General features: G+C 42.3%; 3 protein-coding genes across 3 annotated transcripts in view; all 3 read right to left on the bottom strand. All coding sequences in view use genetic code 11, as the record gives it.

The window, feature by feature from the left end:
- On the bottom strand, nucleotides 1-1,846 carry EGR_04486 (hypothetical protein; the record flags this gene model as incomplete). The annotated part of the gene is made up of 3 exons (XM_024493735.1): nucleotides 1-51; nucleotides 367-883; nucleotides 1,578-1,846. 3 exons carry the CDS (start codon nucleotides 1,844-1,846, stop codon nucleotides 1-3), a joined length of 837 nt encoding a protein of 278 aa, XP_024351849.1.
- Nucleotides 1,847-2,381: 535 nt separating this feature from the next.
- EGR_04485 (hypothetical protein) lies at nucleotides 2,382-6,837 on the bottom strand (the record flags this gene model as incomplete). The annotated part of the gene is made up of 6 exons (XM_024493734.1): nucleotides 2,382-2,432; nucleotides 3,325-3,654; nucleotides 4,653-4,809; nucleotides 6,061-6,170; nucleotides 6,532-6,627; nucleotides 6,694-6,837. The coding sequence occupies 6 exons, from the start codon at nucleotides 6,835-6,837 to the stop codon at nucleotides 2,382-2,384; spliced, it is 888 nt and encodes a 295-aa protein (XP_024351848.1).
- A 1,150-nt stretch (nucleotides 6,838-7,987) lies between these two features.
- Nucleotides 7,988-11,215, bottom strand: part of EGR_04484 (hypothetical protein) — a gene marked incomplete at both ends in the record, with an annotated part of 9,785 nt that continues 6,557 nt past the window's right edge. The window contains one exon of the mRNA XM_024493733.1: nucleotides 7,988-8,211. Within this exon, the coding sequence (XP_024351847.1) occupies nucleotides 7,988-8,211 (224 nt within the window). The remainder of the gene's footprint in view (nucleotides 8,212-11,215) is intronic.

The following is an 11,215-nucleotide window of genomic DNA, read 5'->3' as shown; positions in this document are numbered from 1 at the left end:
TTAAATCGCCGCCTTGGCGGCGCGGACTCTTCTGTCGTCACGACCCCCATTCTTGTCAAATGAGGTGGAATCAGGACTTTATGGCTCAGATGTCACTTCTATTGTGGTTGGCTGAACCAGTGAAATCTCACAACACGGTAGCTGGCAAAGTTTGTAGCGGGTATTGGAGAGAAAAACGACTGAGAGGATGGTGTGTGGAAGATTAGCAACGTCCGAAAAATAGTTGTGTGAAAAAATTGACCCTTTTTACGGTTTAAGAAAGTAAAACAGCTCCGGCAACCGGCTAGGCTGATTCAAGGAAAAAGAGGAGAGGGAGGGGAACAGAGCGCGATAAATTATGGGCGTGACCTTAAACTATGACCTTACGGCTAGTGAATTGGCGAATAAGATGCGCTTGCTAAAGAGCGTCATCTCGCCTTCAGCTGTACTGGGGTCAGTAACTCCGTCCCCTACAAGAGAGTCCTCAAAGAGGACGCAGATGACGACAGAAGTGGTCACAATCACAGCCTTCAGGGTGGGGGGAGGGGGAAGGTTACAATCATCACTCACTCCAAAGCTTCGCCATCGGCTCATTTGGGAGGTAGTCCTTGATGCATCTATACTCTTTCTGCTTGTCGGCTTAGCTGGGATAGGGGGAGGAGGAGGGGGAGGAGGAGGGGGAGGAGGAAGCGGTGGTGGTGGAGAGGAAAGCAAAGAGGAGGATGTTGAATCTTCCTCCGCTTCGGGCGATAACTTCCATCGTGACTGTGCAACCAGAGTGGGCTGCATTAAGAAGGTGGATGCACGCAGTACGGTGTCTTTGCCTGAGGAGGCCGTTGAATTCTCCGAGCCACGGCGTTGTTTTCGATTGTCCGACGGTTGGTTAAGTGCAGCTGAGGAAAAGCTAAAGGGGAGGAGTGTGGATGCACAAAGTACTGTGACTGTTGACTGACAAGCTACGCATATTAAAATGGTTCCAAAAGTACATAGTTCATTTAAACAATCGCCATTGCTACAGGTCATAAGTTATTCTTTCCCAACGGAACACACACTTGCTGCGGATTCCACAGCAGAGACCGAGAAAACAAACTTGGCCCTAAAACCACCACTTCCACAGGTTACAAGCGATTTCTGATACGATTGTCAAGAAGCTTTCTCCATCATGGCTAATTTCTAAACAATCTAGAACCTCACACTTCCGCCCAATCCCCATGAGATCAGATGTTGTAGACATACGAGGCTGGAACCACCCCGTGTCGCCGAAACTCTCCCCGATTCAGCCATCTATCACACAACCACACGCACCGCATCCCGTCGAAAAGAAAACACATCTATTTTTAGGTTTATCAAGTGGTTATCCTGGTAGGTAACTTGGCAGAATACAAGCCCCGATCAAATTTTACGGCGTAGATATTGGAAAATTTCAAATGACACGCCTTTGTCTCCTCTTTTTATCGAGAAAGAGGAGACAAATTAAACTTAGGGGAGGAAATGTTATGCAACACCTCTTTCTGCACATTTCCTCCCAGAATATATCAACACTTAGATGGTCGTACATTCTATGACATGGACACGTCGAGTTTAGGCAATTTGCTTACGATCGGTGGGCGAGATGATCACGCGAACCGCTGGCGCCAATTCTACTCAATGCGACTTGCGATTGACTGCGCCTTTTGCGTTCCACATCGGCCGAACATGAGGAGGTGGGGTCGAGTCCATGCAAACTGCTTCTCCTGCGACGCGGTACGTAGGCCAAATCGCCCAATTCACAGGCAGATTGAGGGCGGATGGTATCCGAAGCGTCCTGTCGATAGTTGGCAACGCGTTTGCTCACGGTGGATTTTTGCCGACGGGAGGTTGAACTCATCTTTGGCAGAAGTCAATAGGGAAAATGCGTGTAAATGTTAAAAAATAAAATTGGGGAAATAATGTATCCCGTTTTGAACGTGTCAAAAGGCGGTGAGAGGTCTGTTCTCTTAACGATAGATAAAGAAGGTGTCAAGCGTCAGTCCAAACACTGCCACTTGGGAAGGTGCTGTAATGCATTAGCGATAGTGAGTGGGAAGAGCATATGGCGACTACGCAATCTGGTAAGCAGAGGCACCTGCTGATATCTTTGAAAACACTAAGATGAAAGGATTCTACACCAAAGCAAGATATTTTAAGGGTGCGAATGAATGACATCCGTGAATGATTCGTCAGCAAGATTATCGAGGCTATAAACTTCAGCCATACGGTTTACAGTAAAAAATTGCATTTGCAAAACTTTTCCCACGAATGGCAACCAGCATACGAAACGTGCTGGCAGTAGTTACAATGACGGCATGGCTCGACACACACCGATATTAGGAACAAGTGGACGAAATATCAAGGCCTGACTATTGTTTCTACCAAGATGGTGTTTAGATGGCTAAGTCAGGGCTGTGACTAAGGAAATCGATGAAGACAGCGCCCTGTACAGAGAGAAGTAAAAATGATAACTGTTTATTTACGCACCTGACCAGATCATTTCTATTAATTCAATTTCCATTTTTTGGGTTGCCATTTATAGTAACAACTCACTAGTCCAATGTTTCCTGTAGCGCGATCAAGGAGGTCCGGATTGCCGCCACACAATTGGTATGAGTTGTAGCCCTATCTCCATGATGTGGAAAAAGTAATGATAACGTTTACATGCTTTCCAAAAAATTAGTTGAAAAAATTAGCCTGTAGCACAGCAAAATTGACTTCTAATTTGATGTCGCATTTTTGTTTTACCTTTTCAGTTGTTGTTTTTTATGGAGGGTCCCCAATCCGCCCCATTTTAAAACACTCCCCAATTTTAAAGACGCAGCAATCAAAAAATTTTGCAATAAAAGAACTAAATATAAAGTATACAACTTGGTTAAGAATATACGTGTTACACTTAAAGTTTTCATCAACTGTTTTAAGCCGCTACATTGAATGGCTTTGAGACGCTACTTCGTTAAAGGGAAAACGGAATGACCTAAACAAGCGAAAGCGTTAATTACGCTAGTTTTTTTGCAATATACTAACGCCTGGCAGGATCTTTAATCTAACCATGTAGTAAACGAAAATCAAATCCTGACAAACTATGCACAAAACAGACAGAATCAGAAAGCTAGCTTTCTGTGCAAACCTAAAATCCCTTTTTGATTTTGTTATAAAAGGTACTCATAACTATGAGGACAAAGTGTAAATAACACGAGCTAAGTTAATTTGAAAGAGAAGAAGACCTTGATTTTTCAATAATATCGGTTACATTTAAGGTTTATTTAGTATGGGTCGGCGAAAGATATACAAATTTACTGCATTTTACCCAGCAGCATAACGCCTTGCGCTTACGATTTTAGAGGTGTTTGCAGCTTGCGGCGGCGTATAGTCACAGGCCTCTCGCCAGAGATCATCAAGCTGTTTCACCTGCGCCTCCAATTGAAGCCTTCGCTCTCTGAGGTCCGCGTCTTCGGGATAGTCTAAAAGCCGTTGAGTGTGATCCAACTCTGTCACCGGTTGATGCCGACTTTCCAACATGTCCGCAGATGTTACAATACCATAGGTCTGGGAAAGTGCCTTTGTGTCCTTACAGACTTCAGCCTGGAGAGCTTGTGCCACTTCACGTTCTTCCTCACGATGCAGAAATTCGATGCTCTTTCGACGGGAGAGTGATGCGTTTGGCTTTAAAGCAAAGCAAGAGATGTTAGCATGGAATATATTGCGAAAAAAGTAATATGTTGTTGACAACTTCCTCTCCCCTTATTCTTTGTAGGTTGCATTTACCTCTGCATTGCAGTTGTGACCGTTCCCTCGCTGTGGTAAACAGACACAATAATTCACATCTGCTCGGACCTCTACAGCCCATAATGACTTCCAAGGTGGCTCAGATTTTACATTAATGGCAGTAGTAAGCGCAACCGACAAGTCCAAGCAACTACTGGAGAAACATATACATTCACTAGACTGAGACAAGTAGAACGCCTTTACCAGTGGTTACAGAAGGACTTGGATAAACAATATCTGTCTTATATCTCTAGTAGTTGACTGGTTTTCCGATAGACGCTCAGGTGACAGTGAAGTAGAAACAATGTGGCAAGGAGGAGAAGATATGGACCCTCAGCTCCCTAAAGCCGCTCTTATTGGCGAGTCCTACTGAGCGACTCCATTTTTGGGGGATTGGAATATGAAGTACACAGCCTGGCGTATCTTCTACGGCCGTAAATCCTGATGTTAGGATCAGGATCAAATTGGGCCAATACTACTAGAATTGGAGGTGATCCCATGGTGATACAAAATTGTCTTTCTGTATTTATACCCATGCTGAGACCTAAGTATCGTTTTAAGTACTTAATAGAGAAATTCTGATGTTGATGATGAGAACTGAAAGACGGAAGCTCTCAAAACGATCTCTGCCTAAAACCGTACAATTGCAAGCCATAGCAACAAGCTAATTTGAATGCGTCTGATAACGCGCATTTCTTTTCTCTCACCACTTGTTTTTTCCTCGTCTACCAATCGGTGACTGACTTGTCACAACTACGCCTCAACAGCCTCACGAATAGCCGCAAGCACCTCAAATTTTTCGCAGAATTCTGTATCCGAGCTTCAGCACACATTTACTTAAGTAAGCGCTCTTTTTGTCTACTGCCAGTGGTGTTAGTAAAACACTCCGCTCCTACCTTTTCATAGTCCAATCCGTCAGCAGCGTAGACATCATTCAGCCGAATTTTGTTATTTAGAAAAGTAATGATAGGTGTGCAACTTTTTAGCTGTTCTTCAACATCCTTTAGTTCCAGACGCAGAGAGTCTACCTTTTTCCGAGCTTTTGGATCCGTTCTAAGCGAGAAAGAGAGAAAAGCCCTGTTATTTTAAAGGGTCAGAATAGTCAGAGCATCTTACTTTTAGGAAAAGGAGACATTCTATTAGAAAAACGACAGCAGTTGGTGACGTGTCTCCAACCAGTGTCACACATATGTGACGCTATGAATTTATTACGCAACTCTGGATGTCACAAGGCGATGTATTTGACAACTGTGCTAAAAATATTACCACATCTTAAAGACATTTAAAATGCTACAATCGGAACATTTTTAACAAGAAGTAGAGAATCTCTTCGAATAAAATTGAGGCGTGAACTGAGCTTTTTTCTTTTCAGTACTATTCTTCCCAGAAACCGAAAGCATAAATTATCGTCCCGGACTGTATAATGAGAGTCTGACGGCATGGAGGTCTCTCACCTGAATCCTACGCCACTCAGACATAATACCGTCGCTGGTTTGTTGTGGGCTGTAGTCAAACAGAAGCAAAGCTGTTTGGATGACCTCTAAGTCCCTAATTTATTCAAACAGTGAAGAAAACCTAGGTAATGCATTTTTGTATTTTTTTGACCTTAGAAAGATCAAATGCTGGTAGAATTTGAGTGGAAGAAGCAGTAAAACTGCGGTCCATTCAGGGCGATTTACTGACTAGCTGGTAAATAGTCAATAAAAAGTGGTCCCATTCTAAAGATTTCCTAGTAAATCCAGTTTAGTTTTGCATTCCATGAAATAAAAAGGCAGTTAAGTGTTTTATAATTGATTTCTAGGGGTGCTTACATTCCCCTTGATAGTCATACACAAGGATAGTCAGGGTGGAAAAATAGGGAAACATGGTAAAGTAATCTTCCAGCACTTTCTAGGGCCCCAACACGAAAATGACAGGCAAATTTTGTCTATATTTTTCTTCCTTTAGCTTATCCATAGCATGCCACACATCTGGTTAGTATACATTTGCATTGACTGACCTCTTCCTCAAATTAACCCGGCTGTACAGACGAAGGATCTGAAAAAATGCTGCGCACGCAATCAGAGAGCATTCTAACTTTTGGTAATCAAGCACGCAACGGAATTGGCAATGCACGCAAGCTCATTGCACGTGAGCTCAATCTTAGTAAGAGTAGTGACATTATCAAGGGCCTGTAGCGACATAAAATTGGCAGACTTAACTTAGCGCTTCTATTTTCCATCGGAAAGCAAAGTTAGCGTTAAAAACAAAACCAAAAAATGTCAACATCGCTGCTGATTGCAAAAGTTGGTGATAAAAACCCACTCGGCACTGGGTATAAGGGTCGCAATTTGCTCGTTGAAGTAGTTCTTCCACCGCTGTAGATTGGCCTTTTCATGATTCAGCTGCAGAAGCATTAAGACGAGCTCATTCCTCTAAAAAAAAGGGTTTCAGAACTTCAATACAACCAAAAGAAAGTATTAGGCAACGCAAAACATTCCATAGTAATAACCAAAAAGGAGTTTGTCCAAAAATTTACAATTACTTCAGGAAAAAAGGAAAAACTTTAAGGGCCATAAAAGAGGAAAGACAGTAAATGTTCACTAAAAACAAAAATATTATTTACCACCAAAAGATTTTTTGTACAAGAACTTTACTAAATCTAGTCTTCAGCAATCACCTAAGCATAATCAATCAGTTTTCCCGAGAAACATAACCAAATATTGAGGATATTAAGTAAAAATGGTGGTCCTCGGAAAAGTCAGGATTCTATTAGAAAAAAGGACAAATCTTTACCGGTTTTTCACGAAGATCCGAGGCAGTCATCTCAGGAAGGTTTTCAGGTCTATAATGCTGATTCTTTGACCTTAGAGACTGAACACTGGGTCGTCTCTATAAAAAAATGAAGCTGTGAGATATTAAGCTTGGTGCAAAAAACGTTAATTGCAAAGTATTTACCGAAGCTGCCTGGACATTTGGTGAGTCCCTAAATGAAAAATTTGGGCTAGGTGAGCTACTGTTGGGCAGATTGCCTCGTCTAGGTTTGGCGAGTCTTGGCGGCAGAGCTGGCGGAACATCAGGATTTCTATACCTGCTCACCATGTCGACGAATTCCACTTACGAGCAGCGTAGCAACACTAAAAAAGGAAAAGTCTGATAACAATGTAGAACATAATGAACAACAAAATAGGTGTCTCGAAATTTAGACCAACAAAAGTTATTACCGCGAAAAAATAGCGAGCAAAGTAGGTTTAAAGACACAGAAAAATAAACCAGGCAAAAAGTTACGTGGAAGTGACTCGAAATATTACAACGGGATATGTTACTTCAAATGCTGAAGTAATGCCTGAAATCGGAGTCATTTGATAGGACTACAAAGATTAAAAATGTAGAAGTCGCCATTCTTCATTTACACTAAAGATTTTACAAGTTGAAGATCAAACACTACACAAAAACCAGAAGGTCAGTGATTTATATGATGGGATTCACAGAATGCAACCAACCTATTAGAATTTAAAGGGACGCCTTATAATTTCTCCAACCAGAAACACGGGTGTTTCTGCTTTTAATTAGTTAGCAAGTTCATAAATAACATTTTATACGTTCAAACCGCTGAAGGTCTTTCCAAACGTTGGGATAGCTGGCATCGATAAGGCTGTAAAGAAAGCCTAATTTATTCGTCTTTTTGAGGCCAAAGCATGCATTCTATGTGTTTTTACTTCGTTCTCCATATAAGTGGCATAGCAGTGGCTGTATCAAAACCGTGTGTTTTAATCGCAAAACACTGCTTTAGCGCGCTAATAAAGTCAAATTTATAGCTATTGATCTTTGTTAATTTTTTTGGTTGTTGGTCGAAAATGCTTGTTTGCCTAAATGGCAGCTAATAAGCATGATGGTCGCACTTTTAAGTTGGGTAGCCACCGATTCCCAAATATTACTGTTCCTACTTAGCAATGAAATGGAATGTGTATTTTTTTTTCCAGCCTGCCTGATTTAATTGTTTTTTTACCCTTATTTGGAGCGTCGTTAATTTCGTTTTATTCTCCTTATATAATGGCTAATCTTTCAAGTGTCTGTTTTTGCAGCATTTTTTCTATAACCACAATCTTTTTGTGAGATTCTCAAAATTCGGCTTCTTGAATTGTAAATCCGTTCTTAACTCTGTTGTGCCTTTAGGTTCAATGGTCTTCTGGTGCCCTCATCTGTTTTATTGGCCCTTCATGTGTTTATGTATTTAATCTTAACCTTTAGTCTAATTTCTTTTATTCATTGTACGTATAGTGTTAGTTTTACGTGGTGATTGTTGTGAAGTCCCGGAATGGATCATACCTGCAGTAGTAGATAATTTTGTCGCTGTTTTTTCGGCTTTTTGATCTAGTGCCAGGGAGGTTTTCATCGCCCTTTCTTGCCTGTTTGCTTCCTGAGTATTTCCTTTTGCTTTTAACTGTTTTCGTGGCTTTTGAATACCATGTTTCTCTGGTCAAATGTTACCTTCATTGCAAAATCTATGTGTAGTTTAAGTGATCAAAGTGATTTCCTTTTAGTGTTAGCTAACGAACTCATTTTGGTAATCTTTTTTGCACTTTCTCAACTGATATGTCTTGTTAGCATTGAAGTGCGAAGCTGTTGATTACTTTACATCATTTCCAGTAGCTCAAATCGCATTCATCTTAAAATATTTCTTGGTCTTCTTTTCCTCCCGGCTACTGTGTTCACTTTCTGCTTTTTACTAAAGAGATAATCCCTTTTAACGGTTTGAAAGTGAAGTGATTCTTGGGGGTAGTAGTAAAATTCAGGTAATCAACTCCAAATTTCATTCCTCTTTGTTGAATGGATACATTCGTTCTTTTAGTTCATGCTTTCCTTTTTTCATTCATGCTTCTTGATTCATTAGAGTTTTAAAGGCTGTTCCATCTTGAGTATCTTTCCGCAATGCTGACAAAAGGGCTGATCAGCTTGTTATTTTTCCGGATTAACTAATAACATTAATCGCTTTATTGGTCTTTCCTCCTAGATGGATTCATCACCGAAAAGACCCCAGTCTAAACCTAGGCGACCCAATTATAAACGGAAAGGTAGTAGGTACTGTCATCTTTTGTCGCCTAACATCTCCTTATTTAGAGTCAAAGTTGATTTCAACCGAAAGAATAATCAACTTAACGCCAGAAAGGAACGCTTTATTCAATTAATGCAGCAGCAGCGCGAGATAGAACAGGTATTTTCAGTTTTTGTCGCCTAATCATTTGTACTCTACTTTTAGAGCAAAAAATCGAAGAGGCAAATGATCATGGCGAAACGACAGGCCAGAGAGGAGAAGCGAGCGGAGCGAAATAAGGCCTGGCGCAAACTAACGAAAAAGGGCCAGCCAATTATGAAAGATAGGATAAATTACATGCTGAAGGAGTTAGAGCGTATGCAACAGTAAAGTGGTGTATATGGTCTACTTGTAAATATAAGTACCAGAATTTTATGCTTTTTCTGTCCATGAATGCTGCTGGTGCGCTTGTGTGGTTGCATTGCCGAAATATTTAGAATCTGCAGCTTGGGAAAATCGGATCTTTCAGTGCACAATTTTGGATGATATAACGGATTTTTGGCACCGTGAATCCGTCCTTCTTTGACGTCACGATTGTCAGTCTTGTGGATTTATGTCAGGAGGTCAAAGCTTGGAAATTAGACAATAATTGGTTGCGCTTTACTTAATGACTGCCTGCTTATTAAGAGGGTATGAGCCCTACAAGATCCGCTTTTCTTAGCTGCAAGTGGAGGGGGAGGAGACCCCAATTTTGGGGAAATCTCTTCAAGGTTGAGATCTTTTGTGGAGTAAAGACGACTCCAGAAAACTGTCGGACGGTAGGAAGTTCCTCTCGTATATCATATGACGGTTCTCTAAGCAATATCCAAGCCATCCTGCCGATTTACAGGGCCAATATTTGTAGATCTCATTTCAGCGACGCAGGCGATCTCAAGAGCTGAAAGTGATTCCAGAAGCTTCTCGTTACATGTTTTAAGGTAGCACTGATAGGAGGTGTGGTTCGTCGTCCTAGAAGATGGCACTTGGAAGGAGTTTAAATGCATTGTTGAATCACTTCGTAACGTCGAGTTATAGTATGCAGGAAAACCCTTATTTTGGTTAGGGAGACAGGCGATTCCAGGCCGCATAAGTGGTGCAAGCGGATATCACATGCCAAGCCTTGGTAGACGACAGGAAGCTTGAAAGGATACTCGGTGGTTTTTTATCATATGCACCTAGATTCTATAACCACTTCCCATACACACGATGATATACTAACCGATTTGGATTAAGAAGTAGCTTTTCTGTTTCATCGACAGGCGAACACATTATCGGCTACCACTACTACGTGGTTATCCACCAAACCCGACGTGACTGAGGCACCATTTCTTGCCTCCCTCAACCAATGCGCCATGTGTGGGTGCTGTTTGACAAACGGCATTCCTCACGATAATTCATTCACCTGTAGAGGGCCAAGCAATGACCATGGTTGACGTCTAGTGGCATTGCCTAGTGACCGCCATCCAATTCAACCCCCTGCTAACAACATCTTCGACTGTAAAAGCAGTCACGAATGCTCAACAAGTGCCACGTGGGTCCTCCACCCCAAAAGCCAACGCAACACCTCATAACGGAAACTTGTGTGGTCGAAGATGCGTGCTTCGGGTAAGAGGAAGGAGGGGTACCGCCTCACCCTATCCTCTGTCTCCGAAGTTCCACTCCTACCCTTCCACTGTCACACTGCTCACTACCACCGCTTCCCAGTGCCGGACTATCACACGCGAAGCAAACAACCAGAAAGTACTCATAAGTCGGAGGGGAAGATGCAAGTGGCTGGGAGGGAGTCAGCTCTCCTCTCAATCCAAAAGCCGAAACCGTCTTCCAAATGTGCCATTCACGGTAGAGTTGTGCCCACATGGAAGAGATTTATAAGTAGTAGTTCAACTAATCAATTCCTCGCATGAACTGCACGTAGTTACGCTCTTTATGCCACACAACATCTCGCCAGGTCATGTCATTTGGTATCCTCATCCATGCCTCGAGAAGTGGTTCAAAGTGTAGGAGCTTCTGGCAGAGATGAAGGAAGCGAGTCAGTCTTCGCCAAGTCGCCGCAGAAACCCTAACGTGGTGCACCAATATGGAAGATGCATGACTGGGCTGCGGAAGTACTGGGAGGCTGCAGTCACGACTACAGCACGACAGTGGCATGATGGTCATTGCACCACGTGGTAGTGCAACGTGTGGAGGCTGATGCTCGCCATCATTCATATCACCACATTGTTCACGTAAAGTGCGTGATGCGCCGACTGTGGCGGTTGTAGCATGTCGTTTGTCTTCTACCAAAGTCAACCAAACCCGTTATGCCTAGATGCAGGTTGCCTTGTGAGGAATGCGATATTGGGAGATGCCGATCCGTACCACTGCATCTACTACCACCAATAAGTAGTATTGAAGTTGATCGGGCCA

Source organism: Echinococcus granulosus (genome assembly GCF_000524195.1).
Source record: "Echinococcus granulosus chromosome Unknown EG_S00028, whole genome shotgun sequence".
Classification (NCBI taxonomy): Eukaryota; Metazoa; Platyhelminthes; class Cestoda; order Cyclophyllidea; family Taeniidae; genus Echinococcus; species Echinococcus granulosus.
The sequence above is the reverse complement of the archived record's forward strand: the minus strand, read 5'-3'. Positions and strand labels throughout refer to the sequence as shown.